Here is a 17188-nt window from a genome sequence, read left to right as displayed (position 1 = left end):
TCTGTGTACCCCTTGCTACTTCAGATGACCCTCTTGCTCGTAGTCGAACTCTGAACGAACTCCCAACTTGTACTTTTGCTGAACTTTCTACCGAGTTCACGCACCTGAATTTAAGTGCATAACTATATATCACATTATAAATCAAGGCTTATATTAAAATGCCTAAATGTTGATTTATATGATATAATGTACTCTTGATGACTATATATCTGTCTTTTTACTGTTCAAGTGATTTAGCATGCTCCTTGAATGTATGATTTTAGTAGTTTGTGCACCTGTGTTCAGGGTTGATTTATGAACACTGTCACTGAGACACTGGGTATAAAAGCTGACTTTTACTCTTCAGCTTTGCGCTTTTCTGACTTCTGTATACCAGGGTTTGTTGCCCTTTATTCTCAACGGAGGATAAAGTAAGGATTTTTGTTTCTGTTATTGGTCTTTTGTTTATTCTACTTTTTCACTGGATTTTATTTTATTAATAAAAGTGTATTTTATTACTTTTCTTCACTGGAGTGGACATTGAATTCATTTTCCAGAACGCATCAAGTTACCCTGTGTGGTGAAGTATGAATCTAATTTATTATTTTGCAAAATACATTCTAAAGACGATCCTTTAACTAAACTCTAGCTAAGAAATATAGCGAAGGGAGGATCCTGGTTTATCTTTGTTTAATTAGGGTGATTAAATAAAGGCGAATCAGCACAATATGGAAGCAATCTAGTCACTTTTTTATCTGCTCCAGCGTTTTCTTTTACTTCTTTTCTCAGATTTCACAATTTTTGCATGGCTTCAGTGAAAGATCCACCTGGGGCAGTATTATTTGGAATATAGGTGCACTGTTTTACCAAGCCATTTTACTAGTTAGAGCCAGTTGTTCTCCTAATGCTTTAAAGCTAATTTTTAAATCTTTGTTGGTTGTAATAAATGTAGTTAACCCATTCTTACATTTTTTTTTATTGCAATTATCCACAATACTATAGACCTTTTTCATGGCTGCTGCATGGAGGGCGCCATAGCGACCAGCGTCTTCCGGTAGAATGCTAAAAACTTCAGTTTACAGCGTTTACAACTGGTAATTTGCGCTCTGAAAATGGGTTTCAATGACGTTTTTAATGGATAACAGAGTGCTTTTGTGACACACAACTTAGAAATGTTTCTGTTAAAGCCGTTATAATCTGTCGATGTGGTTCAAGCGCGTCAGAAATACGAGAAAAACGTTCTCCTAGTTCACGTGTGCCGTCAGAAATACAGTGTGTGTGTGTGTTCCCGGCCTGTCAGCTGTTAGCTCAGCGGCTCTTCAACACACACACACGCACAGAGAGAGAGAGAGAGAGCAAACCAGAGTACTGGCATGAAACTTAACAGGTATGAAAGTCGTGCAATTTACAAAAAATGAGCAATAAAAGTCTGTTATTGATCCTCTGCTGCTGATTTGCTGTTCATTCTAATCGCGAGTCGTTTGTGTTTTATTTCGTGTGTTGTTTTCACCACGGTTTGTGTTTTTCTGTCATTTGGAATGACACTAGCCTGTATTTTCACTGTCACAGTTATTAAATCAGTGTGTCAGTGGCACAGTACAGGCTACGTGTGTGTGTGTCAAACATTTTGCTGAATGACATGTGTTTGGGCTGGTTATATATTTGAAATAAAGAGAAAATGTTGACTTTAGCGATGACGAGGCTTCATTTAAACTGCAGAAGATGCCGTCTGACGAGGGGAAAACGCCTCACAGCAGCTGTTTTCCATCCTATTAGATCGCATTTCTTTAAATGATCAGTCCAGGAGATGCTGCTGATGGACAACAGTATCAGCTCAAAGAGGATAAAAGCAGGTAAAATAGAGTAAAACTATCGTTTCAGAGCTGTCCAAATGTGACTGTTTACACGCATCAGCTGCCGACCGGAAGTTCTTCGCATTCTCCTTGCGCATACACGCAAAGCATCATGGGTAATTTTGCGTTCCAAGAAAAAGGTCTATACCCTCTAACTTTAAACTCATCTGGTATTCTTCTAGGTTGGCCAATTGCATCTATGCAAACTTCTGAGTCAGGTGTATTTCTCTTAACTTGATATAATTCTGCTGCTTTCAATTCCTCAATTCTTTGTATGTCATCTTGCTCTTTAACCCAATCATTGATTATCACTTCCTGTTTAAATGTAACTCTAGTACAAATCCCTTTCCAATTTAGTGGAAGAGTGGGGCATAATATTCCCCTTCCACAGATCCAGTTATAGTCTACTATTTGTTTATATTGTTGTATTAAGGTAAATCATCTTGGGAATTGTGCATTTTGTCCAGTACAAATACCAAGCGTGCGGTTAACTGCCCTGTTACTTTTTTTAATTCACTATTGCAACTTCAGAAACTGGCAACATTATATTCTTCATTGTAGCTGTAGCCATTTGGAAGGTTTGCATATAAGCATTTCCCTTTTTCCTACATTTCATCATTCAAATGCCAAATTATTACATAAATTCCTTTAAATCTTCTCACATTTGTCAACCCACTGATTATAACATTCATATTTATTAATTTCTTAATTATCACATAATGTGTGGGAATCTCTCTCTTACTATTGTTTGAACTCTAACAGAGAGCAGTGTAACATCCACCTGGGGAATGTCTGCACTGAAGTCAACAAGAAACAAAAGACGTGTATTATTACACTAGTAACGATACCACCTTATTAAATAAATGAAAAGTTCATGATCTCACATTGTCTGTTTTAGGATACCTAGCAAGTTATAATGACGTCATTAAAGTTGTTGCAGAAAGCATCAGAATATAGACAATATACATTTAAATACGTCCAGTTCCATCCTCCAGTCGGTGGCGGTATTGCGCCAATAAGGTCTGTTGCCAACCGCCATCAGGATCTAAAGAAGAAGAAGAAGCGAGCGCAGTGTGAAACAGGACTCGGGCAGAGAGACAGAGAGAGATATCGTGGATAAAACTGATAAAGAGAGGAAGATTCCCGTTTAATATCAACTTGAGGAAGAGGAATTGAGAGCAAACTACTGGAGACTGAGCGTGAGTGAAGCTGACTAATTTTACAAGAGTTATAACATGTTTAATAATGCTGTTTATTTCCTGTGTGAGCTCTACATGCACTCATTATTATTCTGTATACTGTGTTAGAGGCCAGAGAAACAGCACACATTGAGCTGAAGCTGCTTTTACATTCACACAGCTCATTTTAACGGCCTCATATTGTTTACTTTCAATATTCGCTCTCAAATCGCCTGTAAGACACATAAACAACATCCGCACTATTTACAATGCTGTACTTTGACTGTTGTTAGCTGCTAGCATGATTTGGCTAATCAGAATGTGCAAATAAAACTTTTCTGAAATGATTTTATTAAGAATAGCGTCTGAAAGTGCCAATATAAAAGCAACTTTACCCCAACACAAGCTCACACAGGTGCTAACTGCTAGCTAAACTCATGGAGTGTGATTATGTGCAGCACATGAAAGCTGTGGTTTCTGTATAAATGTAGACTGATGTTTGGATCCTGGACACATTCATTAGTCTGCAAAAGTGCTTTAAGTGCTCATGCTCATCTCTATAATGTAGATGTGGAATGTGCTCATCTCTTGTGTTGTCTATTGGTTTATTAGACATCAATAGGCCGCTGGCTTTGTTTTGCACACGCTACACTACATTAGTCTTGGCAGATCTGTTTCTCTGTTAGTGAAGCTCCTCCTCCTTCATTTCAGCTATAAATACTGGAATATTCCCATCAGTCTACAAGTGAGGACGAGCATCAGACCTTCAGACAGAAGTCAAATCTGAGTTTATTGAAGGACAGTGGGAAGATGAGTGATCCAGAACCCTGCAGAATTACAGATGAAGACACTGAAGAACAAACAGGTTTGTGTTTATTCCTGATTCAGAAAAAGCTTTGAACACTTCATCTGATGTATCGTCTGCACTATAGGCAAAAGAGTTCAAGAGTTTCAATAAAAGGAGAAGTGTAAATTCACTTTCTATTCTCAGGGGGAAACAGAGATGGACACTCAGCTGTCTTTTATTTTCATCTTTATTACACATTTATGATCATAAGGCCCAAGTAAATTTGATCTGAGCTCATTTATTTGACATCTATAAGTTTGTTTAAATGGGACATGTAAAAGTGCTGGATCTTCATTTATGCTGCAGACCTACAAAAGAAATGTCTACAAATGGAGTCTTTTCACTTCACATTTTGCTCTGATTGTTGATGACTGACGACCCCAAATCAGATCAAGTGGGACAGTATGGGGAACACAGATAAAGAGAGAAAGAAGCCGTTTCTGCATTTACTTTGACTTGTGTTTCATTGCAGACAATACAGCAAACATGATTTAATCTGTTCCTCATCATTTTACTGCTTTATTTTAAATAATCGCGTACATCAATGCTGCTTCCTGCAACACCTTTCAACAAAAGTCATATCAGTGCAGCGTTTACCACTTTATAATGTTGCCGTTCCTTTACACGACACTTAAAAGACGTTTAGGGCCTGAAGACACCAAGTGATGAAGTGTTTTAACACCTGTGAGGAGCTCTGAGTAGAGCCACTGCTCCTCCACATGGAGAGAAGTCAGCTGAGGTGGCTCGGGCATCAGTTTTGGATGCCTACCTAGGGAGGTGTTCCAGGCATGTCCCTCTGGGAGGAGGCCTCGGGGAAGACCCAGGACAATCTAGAGTAGGACAATAGCCGCGTTTCCACTATCGCGCCTAAAGCGAGCGAGCCAGGGCGAGCCAAGGCCAGTGGCGTTTCCACTGTCACTTCCGGGGCCTAATCGGGCCAAAGCGGGGCTTTCTCGGGGCCAACGGCCAGCCTTTTTCGGCCCGCCGAATACCTTGGGCCAAGGAGGGCCAGCCGGGGCTTCGGGGCGGAGTGAAAGGAGAGGCGGGCACAGTTTTCCGATCGCACTCGAGTACATGCGCCAAACACATAAATAAATAAGGGAAAGAAAACATCTGGAACAAATTATAGGCTGGGGTCTTTTTTGCATATGATCGCCCTTAATTTCTCTTTTAAATGTAAGACTGTTGCATAAAATGATCTTTCTTTGCTGCATCTTTGATGTTTCAGTAACGCATAATAATCTTTACACCATATTAAAGACACAGCAGACAGTAAAGGTTTTCAAGAGGTTTTGTCAAGTTTAATACTGTAAGTGTGTTTTTGCGCGTTTAGATGCCTGTGTGTGTGTGTGAGACCGAAAAAAAGAGCGCTCCATTCATAGCTCTGTTGATGCCGCGAGCGGCTTTTTTCTTTTCTTTTTATTGTTTTAATTTATTTCGGAGATAATACACTATATGAATACAACAGTAGGACATTAAACTTTACAAATTTCATGTCCACTTTTGTAGGCTCAAAACAATAGTGTCATATCTAGTTAAAATAGCCCTATATTGAAATAATTTAAAGAATTACAAATATCAGATAGGCCTATAATAAAATCACATTAAATAAATAAACCAATATAAAACTAACAAAAGCTATAGCTATAACAATTAGGTACTATATCAAACTGTTTCAAATTTATATTAAACTTTCATTTTTCAAAAGCCTCTTTGAAAAAAAGATTTTAGATATTTTCTAAAAAAATAAAAATAAATAAACACCGGAAAATGTTTTAAATATTATTTATAAAGTATTTGGATACGATGAAATTAATCAAATCATGCAAACAGAGCATTTTCGGGGTGAGTGAACGCAGAAACTAGGCGACCTTTTTTTCTGTCTGCAGCTGCGCAGCACTTTTTTGACGGGGAAAACTGCAAGTTCAAAATGTGTTCTGTGTCCTCAAACAAGTGTGTGTGTTTTTATATAACGTGGTAAAATTAAAAATATAAAAAGACATTTTAAATACATAAAGAGCTTTATTAGTGCATAGCTGCTGAGCGCAACGAAATATAGGCTATATTTTATTACGTGCTGCTCTTATGTGCTGAAACACTGAACACTTTCCTTTACTTAAGATATAATAAGCAACATCTTTAAATAAAGGGTAAATCACCTAACCTAGTGTCATAAAGCCTATAGGGGGAAAAAAATCATGTTTCAGTTCTCTCCGGAGCATTTGGGATGAATGTTGGACAGATTCTGTCTAGAGGATGTTATAAAATACATTTTATATCGAGTTATTAACGGAGAATTTTATATATGTGGTGTTATATTATGGATGTGTGTGCTCCCTGCGCTCCGGGTCCGTCCGTTGGTGGCAAGACCACTGGATTTCGATGCCAGTCGGTCGGCGAGTAAATGAATATGATGAATGAAAACACACAGGCATGTGCGTATAGACATGCGTTGAACTGCTGTACAGTAACGTGTCATTTGTTTGTTTTGGTTGTCCTAATTTTAATAGTTTCATGATGATGTGCTTTATCTGCCTGATTCCCGCTGAAGTGGGCGGATTGAGTGACGTTCGATTTGGGGGATGTTCTGGGGGCGGGGTTTGCGTGACGCGCTGCGAGCTACTAGCCCCACAGTGGAAACGCGACATGATTTCGGCCTCACTGCTCAACCTCCCGGGCGATTGGCCCGGCCTGGCCCGATATAAGCCCTGGCTCGCACTGGCCTGATAGTGGAAATGCGGCTACTCTCTCTTGGCTGGCCTGGGAATGCCTCAGGATCCTCCTGGAGGAAGTGTCTGGGCAAAGGGAAGTCTGGGGTTCTCTCCTAAGACTGCTGCCCCCATGACCATGACCCATGACAAATGAGAATCTATCGATTAATACAGATAAAACATTAATAATACAATAAACCTATAATAAATGAGCTTGTGAGATGTTTTTATTATGTGTTGATGTTCTCGCAGATGGAAGAGAACTGAAAATGTGTACTCAAGTAAAAGCACTGTTGAATCGCTAAAATAATACACATTTTAGTAAATAAAAATATCCGTGGTTTATTTACTCTTGTTATTAACATGGACATCTCTATGGGGAAAACATCTGAAAAGTATTATTCCAATAAAACATTTGTCTTCATTTCTGTGTTTTATTTATTTATTTTTGCAATACGAAAAGGCCTTTGTCTCCCTGTTTGACCAGGTCAGCTGTGATTGGACACTTTTCATATCAGTTAAATCTCCGCTTCAGAATCAGGGCAGTTTGTGCGGGTAACTTTATATTAAATAGTGACAAGAGTTCACAAACTTTTTTATTTTTCCGGCATGAAATTTGCATACAACCTCACCTTGATACTTTAAAGGGTCACGAAACACCAGAGCACATGTGTTGAGCTGTTGACAGTGGTATATGTGTCCCACACTGCTAAAAACACTATTAGGACACCTATATTTCACTAAAAAGTGTAAATTGGTTGTTTTTGCGTTATTTCAAGCAAATTCGTACTTCCGGTTTGAAACGAATTTTTGAAGCTGCGTCACGGTCATGAGATAATAGCGTGTATTCCAGCGTGCAGACTGGACGTCTGTGCCAGAGTGTGTCTTATTACGTCTTACAGTGTGATGCATTAATGCATGAGTAAAGCTTGGTTCAAACCAATCAGCGCGCTCTATTGTGCAACTTCATTAATATTCATTACTGTCACAGTGTTTAGACGACAGAGACGCCACGTTGTGTTGGCAAAACAAGCGTGAAGTGTTGCTTTTATAGTTTGCTGCAGTGAAGTTTTGTTTTTGTCTCTGTGAGAGCTCAGAGTCACGTGTGGATTAACAGTGTACGCGACGCTCGACAACAATAACTTACGTGTCTAAGGAGGATTATTGTTTACCTGAGAGCTGTTCTCATCTGCAAACGCTGAGATCCAGATTGTAGTCTCCTCTAACGTTAAATAAAGACGCGGCTCTAGTTGCTGGTGATTGTCCTGTCTCTACAGATTTGGTAAGTGAGCGACCAGTGCTCTTTGTTTATACAGTTCGTATTTTATTCGTATCAAACAAACTATTGCACCGAGTGCAATAGTTAGCACTAACAGTTACAACCAAACTATAACCTCGTGTTGGATTTAGTGACCGGAATAACACACGCGGCTTTCTGACACTACCTGCCGTGTGTATCCAAGTTTCTGGGAAATGCAGAGTTTTTTTTCTCTCATTCGCCGTGCGGTATCAAACATTGCATGAAAAATACACGCTTAGAGCAGCTCCTCGAATCAAATATCACGTTTGTGCTGACAAACAGAAACGCCCCATCTCATTGGCTGGCTGTAGCCAATAAACTGGTTTTGCTGCTCTTTTACTGGTATGTACATTTCCACAGAATGTATGATTTTTAACAAAAATCTCTTCAGAAAAGAGTTTAAATAAACCCTAAATAATAAAATAATCGTGGGAAATGATTATTTTGCACCTCAGTCCTGTTGGCTGCTGGCATTGTTCATTGGTCAGGCTTCAGCCAATGAAACAGCTTTACACCAGCCCCGCCCCTCCCCCGCCCCGCGCTGCTCACGCCTCTGCATCTGCGAGTGCACAGATGAGTTCTGATACAGAGATTGCGGGAGATGTGTAGCAAAAGTCAGAGCGCGGGAGATTTGTAGTTGTACTGATGAATCTGAGAGGTTGTGAGTGCCGACCTGTGGTTGTAGAGCGAAGATGCAGTCAAATTTGCCTTGCACACATGTGTCTGTCACTTTGTATTTGTGAATGACATTTTACAAATACACAACTATTAATCTGCAACTTCCAATTCAAAACACAAGTGTGTGGATTGTTGTGTGTGTGTGCAAATCGAGGATTTCAGCTGTTCACATCAGAGCTGTAAGTGTACATTTCAACCTACACATACAAATATTATTATCACAAGTGCTCACATTTACATTTGCAAGCTCTCGAGTTTCGCAACTGAATTACCTTCATAGTAATCTGATTATTTGTTGTTATCAACGGGTTGCTTGCCGTGTGTTGTTGATGTAAGATTGTATTCAGTTTGATCGGAATATTTATATTGATTATAACGAGCGCGCGAGCTGTCACCGTCATTCTGTCTTTATATTCTGCTCTGTGTTTGTCATGAAGTCAGCTCAATGCAGGTTTTGTATGAAAATCTGACTGATGGCGACTCTGCCTCTACAGTTAAGTGAAACTCACAGCGGTTTATCATAAACTTTTCATCAATCATTTTCCCGCGATTGACAGCTAAAACGAGCGCAGAAACGTTGTCTGATTGACAAGCAGCACCAACGTGTGTTCAAAAGAATCTAAAACGCCAAATAGGATGAATCTGTGCCGCATTTTCTAAACGTACTCTCTGTATTTAGCTGTTGGCTTGTACGGTGGCTCTGAACTGTCAAAACACCTATGATAAAGGCTTTTTCTGACATGACATATTTGTACATGTGTACATCACTGTAACACGTTTATTCAAGATCATTTGAGCTGGTTTCAGCCCTTACCTCTTTCATTTTCGTCTTATTTAAATATATTTAACTTGCTTATTGATTAAATCCCATTTTTTTATTTAACCTATTATTTTTATACAACAGTCAAGTTGCATGTTAATTTGCTTTGAAGAAAGGGAAGTAATGTATTTTTTGCATGCTGATTTATGTGAAATGGTGAATATAGGTCTATAATCAGCTTGCATTTTGAAGTTAAAGCTTGTTTGCTTTGAGTATAGACTATTCAGTTCATAAGAGCAGTTCAAGCTTTTATGAAGTTTGCTGTATAAGAATATACCATTTTTAAATATTTATAATTATCGGCCTATACATATCTGCTATCGGCCTCCAAGTCTGAAGAATTATCGGTTATCGGTATCGGCCAAAAAATCCATATCGGTGCATCCCTATCTGTAGCGCCTGTATTTTGGCATTTTTTGCAGTCCACTTAGAATCCAACATGGAAATCAATGTTTTCTTTATTGGTATTGTTTGTTTTGAAATTCAAATGTCATTAACAATTTGTTTTTATTTGTGTAATAAATATGGCTGTCAAGCAGGATCTTGATGGTTTATTGTGGGTATGTTGTTTACATGAAGAAATCTGTGTTACAAGTAAAACAAAAATTCTTATAAACAATTATATTGTGAATGTAAATAGTTTTTTCTTGCGTTTACATTAGTTTTACATTTGAATAGCCAAAATGACAAGTTTCAGTATTTTAAATGCGATTAATCGCGATTAATTTTTTAAAAAAGTGTGATTAATTAGTTATTTTTTTAATTGATTGACAGCACTAGTGTATTTACATATCTAAAACATAAATGAAGTATTAGGCGGTTAAAACGCTGCATAATTGTGATAATATGACACGTCTTTCAGAGTTAAGTTGGTTTTGTTTTCGATAAGAAAAAAAACGGGAAAAAGAAGCACTTTTCCGACGGTCCCTTACTGAGAGCGCGAGCTCTCCTGGCTAAACGCATATTGCGACTGCTTGAACGGAGCAGTGCTCGTAATGTCGAGCGAAAAAAAGAAAAAGACTGCTGTGAAACATAACCTGCTTTGTCTTTTTGTAGGAAACACACTTTAGATCTTTTTAGGGTAAGAGGTGTTTTCAGTTAATGCCGTTTATCACTGAATGTGTCAGAAATACCGAAAACAAAACCAACTTAACCCCGCCGTGTTTCTCTGGCTCAGCGCCAGACACCAGCAACAGGGACTTTACAGTTCTCACTTCAAAACGGAACAAAAATAGGATTCTGTAGTGATTCTTCCGCATCATCCCTGTCTTTGAAGCGGTAAACTGTATCAGTGCGTGAGAGACGGAGAGGTGGTGCTGAACTAGTGTTCTTTTTAAAAAAAAAAAAAATTTTATCAAACGTCTCCGTGTCGCGCGACACAACGAATCGATAATGAAATTCGTTGCCATCACTTTAAGTAATTGATTTTTATCTATTTATTCGATTCGTTGTTGCAGCCCTAACCGTGCAACTGTGATATTTTTATCCAGGGTTTTTACACCGTCAGAATCTTATACCGGCCCATGTGTAGTTCATATTGTCTGCAATGAAAAACTACTTTCTTTTTTTATTTGTGTTTTCCAGACTGTCCCAACCTTTTCTAAATTGGGGTTGCACTAAAAACTGAACCTTTTTACTTTGATTTTAGATCTTACTGAAGAGAGTGAAGAGAGTGAAGATGATGAACTCCTAAAAGCTGAGAAAACACCTCATTTACAGACTGAAGATGCTTTAATGCAAAGAGACAAGAAATGTTTGACCTGCAGTCAGTGTGGGAAGACTCTGGGAAACAAAAGTAGTCTCAGTCAACACATGATGATCCACACTGGAGAGAAACCATTCACATGCACTCAGTGTGGGACGACTTTCAGACAGTCATCATCCCTTAAAGTACACATGATGATCCACACTGGAGAGAACCCGTTTTCATGCACTCATTGTGGGAAGAGTTTCAGACTCTCATCATCCCTTAAAGAACACATGATGATCCACACTGGAGAGAAACCATTCACATGCACTCAGTGTGGGATGACTTTCAGACTCTCATCATCCCTTAAAGTACACATGAGGATTCACACTGGAGAGAACCCGTTTTCATGCACTCATTGTGGGAAGAGTTTCAGACTCTCATCATCCCTTAAAGAACACATGATGACCCACACTGGAGAGAGAAAACACAGATGTGATCAATGTAGCAGAGCATTTTTTAGGGCGTCAACGCTGAAACGTCATCTTAAGACTCATACAAAGGAGAAGCCTTATTCATGCTCTGAGTGTGGAAAGAGATTTACAACACAGTCAAATTTAAAACAACATCAGAAGATCCACACTGGTGTAAAGGAGTATATGTGCTTTGACTGTGAGAAGACTTTCATTAAACCTGACCATTTGAAACTGCACCAGAGGATCCACACTGGAGAGAAACCGTACAAGTGTTCATACTGCGACAAGAGATTCGCTCATTTAGAATATCAGAAATTACATGAGAGGACTCACACTGGAGAGAAGCCGTACAAGTGTTCACACTGTGATAAGAGATTCAAGTGTTTAGCAGATCGGAATCGACACCATAAGATCCACACTGGAGAGAAGCCGTACAAGTGTTCACACTGTGATAAGAGATTCAAGTGTTTAGCCTATCGGAATCGACACCATAAGATCCACACTAGAGAGAAACCGTACTCATGTGATCAGTGTCTGGAGAGATTCACACACTCGGTGCAGCTTAAGAAACACCTGAAAGTCCACACTGGAGAAAAGCAGCACACATGACATCAGTGCAGAAGAGGATTCTCTGGTGTGTGAGGCTGTTTTCAATCAGGAGTGAAGGTGAAAAGACCATAATCACACACAACATTAAAATATGAGCAGGAAAACTGATGTTGTTTGCTATTAGAGAAACTCTGAATTCAGTTTTGAACAGTGCAACTCTAAACTCATTTCCATTCGGGATTCACGTTGATCATCTTTCAGTTCGTGTCCTCTGTAGCTCTCTGATTCAATAAAGGATTGACTCTATCACTGGTGATTTCCCATGATTTATTTGAGGGCAACATTCACACAAGTCTCTGGAAAATCTTTGTATACAACAGATAAACGAAACCAAAATGTGAGCAAACCATGAAAGCCGTATTCATAATGAATTCACACTGATATTCTGATAGGAAAGTGGTTCATCTTTCTGGATCTGGAGTGCACCCTTTGGGTAATTCTTTGCTCCCACAAAGTTGGTCCCTCGATCAGATCTCAGCTGCTGAACTGTGCCTCTTATGGCAATGAAACAACAAAGAGCGTTTGTAAAGGAATCAGTCAAGTCATTTAGTAGTTCAATGTGTACAGCACAAGAACAAAGACGCGTCAACAAGAGGCCATACCTTTGTGCACATTTCGTCCAGACTTGACTGCAAAACGAACAAAAACAATCCACCCCAGTGTGCATAAACAGAGGAGATTGATTGACTATTTCTGCCGGAAGATCAATTCAATTCAATTCAGCTTTATTTGTATAGCGCTTTTACAATGTAGATTGTGTCAAAGCAGCTTCACATAAATGGTCATAGTGACTGGAACAGTGTGGTTCAGGTTTTAGTGTTTAAGTTCAGTTCAGTTCAGTTTAGCTCAGTTCAGTGTGATTTAATCATTACTGAGAGTTCAAACACTGAAGAGCAAATTCATCGATGCTTAGCTCTACCAATCCTGAACCATGCGAGGCAGTGGCGACAGCGGAGAGGGAAAAAAAACTTCACCTGATGGGAGTGAAGAAAAAAAACCTTGAGAGAACCAGACTCAGTTGGGCACGACCATTTTAATTTCTCCGCTGGCCAAAAGTCTTGTGCAGAACTTCATTCGCCGTGGTTTATGCTGGAAGATGGCCTCAATGAAGACTCGTCTGTCCCTGGAGCGTCGCTGGAATCAGACTCATGTTCTCCACTCCCCACGACCATCAGCGCAGCAGCAGCTCAGGATATGGCCTGGTCCCGGATATGGAATCCTTGGGATCATCACGTCGCTGGTCTTGGATCCAATCAGTGACTCCGCATAATCTGAGGACCTCGGGATGAGTATCCCCAGGTGAAAATAGAGAATAAAGAGAATAATTAGCGTAGCTGCTGTTCATAGTGTATATAAGCAAGATGTAGAAGCCAGTGTGGAACCCGCTAGGTGATGCATTGAGTGTATGCTTTACTAAACAGATAGGTCTTTAATCTAGTTTTGAAGTCTTTAATCTAGTTTTGAGGTCTTTAATCTAGCCAGTTTTTGTTCCTCAACAGGTCTTCTGAGCTTTCTGCAGATAACACAACCTTTAATGAAGGATGCCACAACTGTGTTGATGGGATCTAGAACTAATTGCTTCTAATCTTATTCACAGAAAATTATTTTCCTTGATGCCAAACTTTATTATGACAATGAGCAATGATCGTTTATGTAATCTCATGTGTCTTTGGGATAATTATGGGATGAGTCTGGGTAACTTGAACGAGTAAATCTTCCTCCCACCATAAGCACACCGTCAATATCAACGAAAGATTCAAGAGGACGTAATGCCCCACTTGACACATTTCTCCCACATTTTACCTCATTTACTCTCTTGTAGACATTAGATGATATGGAGTTGTGCCTTTTGTCTCTCTGGCATGGTTCTAGGATTACTAGATCTGTCTTTGTTGGCTCTCTTTAAGAGACGAGCTACAGCTTTAACTACCTTGGTCCATGAAGAACATTTCGTTAAGTGATCAGCCAAAGTAAAGCTCTTTGTACTCTCTGTATTCAAGGTAAAAAGGCTCTTTACCTCTGGATCGCCCAATAAAAGAGCAGGAGCAGGCTCAGTTGGAATTTCCCACAGAAATTTTGGGCCGGTGAACCAATCCAAGGCAAGTACCTGCTGTACAGTCAGAGCCCTAGATGCATAGTCAGCAGGATTGCTTTCTGTTGGAAGATATTTCCAATGTTCAGTTGTTGTACTGCGGCATATTCTTTGCACCCAGTTTGCAACAAAGGTGTGAAATCTGCGTGTTTCATTACCTTTACCCCAGCACCACTTTACAATCAAGTGTCTCATTAGCAACAGGATGATCTAGCTCATTTTTGAGTATATTACTTTCATGCAAACAACAGCAGTGGCTAGTTTAAACCTAGAGCCATTACAAGTCTAAGAGGTGCAACTCTTGATTTTGCCATTACTAGTGCCCAATGAACATTTACTTCTTCATTCTTGAGTCTTATGCAAGAGCATTGACCATGTTCATCAGTACTAGCATCAGGGAAATGATACAACTCAACACTAACTGCTGTCCCAAAGTCCAATGGTACAGATGTTTGTGGTATGTCTAGTTTTGCAGACTTTGTAAATCTTGATTCCATCGCACCCATCTTAAGCTCAGTCCATCCATTGGAGCAGGGGTGTCCAAACTCAGTCCTGGATGGCCGGTGTCCTGGAGAGTTTAGTTCCACCCCTAATCTAACACACCTGAACCAGCTAATCAAGCTCTTTCTAGATATGCTAGAAACTTCCTGGCAGGTGTGTTGAAGCTAAACTCTACAGGATACCGGCCCTCCAGGACCAAGTTTGGACACCCCTGCATTAGAGATTCATCCCAACTACTGCCATTCTTGCAGTATTCACTTTCCATTCAAGAGAGCAGGTGCGATGGGTCATAAACAGAAGCGACGGTAGATAATAAGCCACGCTGAGAAGCAGGTTGTTCTTTCAGGTGTACTTTGAACTTGAAGCAGTCAGATTCTCTATCCCACTGTAATCCAAGTGTTCTCTCTAATGGCAATTCATCAAATGCAAGATCCAGGCCCTTTACATCACACATCTTTTCTGATACAGGGATGCCTTCCAATACAAGCTTACTATTAGACAGGAACTTGTGCAGTCGTACCCCACCTAGCGCACAGAGATGTTGTGCTTCGTCTGCAACCTTAATGGCTTCATCCACATTCTCCACGCTGATCACACCGTCGTCAACATAGAAGTTCTTAAGCAACAACTGTGAACTCAGTGGATACAACTCTCTTTTTTTCAGTTGCAAGATGTTTCAAGCTGTAGTTTACACAACCTGCAGATGAAGCAGCCCCAAAATCGATTTAGAATATCGTGCAGACTGTTTATCAGATCAGGACCTTGAAGTAAGTGATCAGTTATGGATGAACCTTCTTGACTTGCAAAACAGTCAAAGACCACACGCTGTTACATAATGTAGTGCCATATTGTTTAATCTCCTTTATAAAATGAACACAATTTGGCTTAGCTTTGGCCCATTTCTTGACATAAATATGGTATTTTCCAAGTAATATTATTAGTTGTATAAGAAAACATGTTTATGAATCAATTCCATCTTGTACAAATATCGTATAACCCAATTTGTATTAGTGTACCAAATGTCCTTGAAATAAAGTTAGAAACATTAATCCAAAATAATCTTGAGCATACACATTGAAAAAAACAGATGAGTGACAGATTTTTTAATAATACCACAAAAATCGCAAGAGTTTTCTCTATCAACTCCAAACTGTTCAAATTTTACTGGTGTGGGGGAAAAGGAATTTATTTTTATTACTTTTGTGTCTTTATTTTTTATTAGAAAAATGTTTAGACTGACATCAGATTAATCAATCTGTTCTATTGTATTATAACATATCTTGACCAGACACACTTCCTCTTTTTTACTGTGCTGCATACTTTTTAGAAGAACTGCTGACTAGTGGAAAAAGCAGAATAAGAATTAATTTAGGTTTGTTCCAGACTGCTGTCTGGACATGTCACAAGTTGTCATGATCTTTGGAGAAGTTGTGAAATATATTAAAGATGCACGTAATTGTTCAGTTCTGGTATGCAGAGAAGAGTTGCAGAAAGAGGAAGTATGTCTAGGGGTTACAAAGAGCCAAAGCACTGCAGAATGACTGACAAGTGACGTTAAACCAAAACTCCACCTGTTAAGATCAGTTGTGTATATATGCTGGAGTCAGGGAATATATGTCAGTTGCGAACCTCTTGAATGTAATTCTTGTATTACATTGGTGTAACGTAACCCAGAGCTCTGTCATCCAGTTATTCACTTGTATCTAATAAATTACTAATATTTTTGCCATTGAAGAAAAACCTCTCCAGACCTTTTCTTATTGAACACGCATGCAATTAGCTTGATATTCCAACACTGGATAAATTCTGTGTAAAATTTTAAATGATACCTGTCTTACTTTTATTACTTATAAAAAAATTTAATTTGTGTTAGTAACCATACTTTCTTCCACTCAATGTTTCCAAATTTTGATGACCAGAAGCCTGTTGATGATGTTATTTAATACATTTCTAATATATCTATTACTACATTTATCTTTAACAATGTTAATATCACCAATATACAAAACCTCATCATTTGTCTTTGGCTGTTGGTCCACATTGTATATTAATTACGCAACAGTGATACAGTTTACTTGGTATTGCATCAAAAATAACAGCAGAGTCTTTTGGTTTTACAGGAACTTTACATTAAGAAATTCTGAGTTTGACAGAAGTAATCCATGTTCATCAAGTAACTGACTGGCTGTACATATTCCATTGTCATACCATGATTGAATAAATATAGACTTCCTTTTGTACAAGATATCTTTATTATTCCACAGAAAATACCAATGAGGTGTAAAATTATGATTATAGACCCACTGCCAAGCCAACAATGCCTGCTTATGAAAACTTGCCAATTTAATAGGGATTTTATCAATAGAGAAATTACATTTTAGAAGAAAATTTAGGCCACCCAAAGAGTTAAATATAAAATCCTGAAAGATATGCCACAAAGTTTCTCTATTTTTAATG

The 17188-nt window shown here is 38.9% G+C and overlaps 1 protein-coding gene across 4 annotated transcripts; it reads left to right on the top strand.

The window, feature by feature from the left end:
- The first annotated feature begins 2879 nt into the window (after nucleotides 1–2879).
- zgc:174288 lies at nucleotides 2880–16471 on the top strand. Of its 4 annotated transcripts, none has more exons than XR_015479370.1 (4): nucleotides 2880–3031; nucleotides 3722–3875; nucleotides 11015–14728; nucleotides 14932–16471. XR_015479370.1 is itself a non-coding variant. In NM_001365947.3 (4 exon segments), coding segments are annotated over 3 exon segments (1011 nt in total). In that variant the 5' UTR covers nucleotides 2880–3031; nucleotides 3722–3820; the 3' UTR covers nucleotides 12139–12384.
- The last annotated feature ends 717 nt before the right edge of the window (nucleotides 16472–17188 follow it).

Source organism: Danio rerio, chromosome 3 (assembly GCF_052040795.2).
Source record: "Danio rerio strain M-AB ecotype USA chromosome 3, GRCz13ab, whole genome shotgun sequence".
In the NCBI taxonomy this organism is placed as follows: Eukaryota; Metazoa; Chordata; class Actinopteri; order Cypriniformes; family Danionidae; genus Danio; species Danio rerio.
Note: the sequence above shows the minus strand (reverse complement) of the source record. Positions and strands in the feature narration are given on the sequence as shown.

Coding starts and splice junctions, on each gene's coding strand:
- zgc:174288 (XM_087241883.1), top strand. CDS start 3,821: ATGAGTGATCCAGAACCCTGCAGAATTACAGATGAAGACACTGAAGAA. Junction 3,876..11,014: donor AGACACTGAAGAACAAACAG/GTTTGTGTTTAT, acceptor CTTTGATTTTAG/ATCTTACTGAAGAGAGTGAA.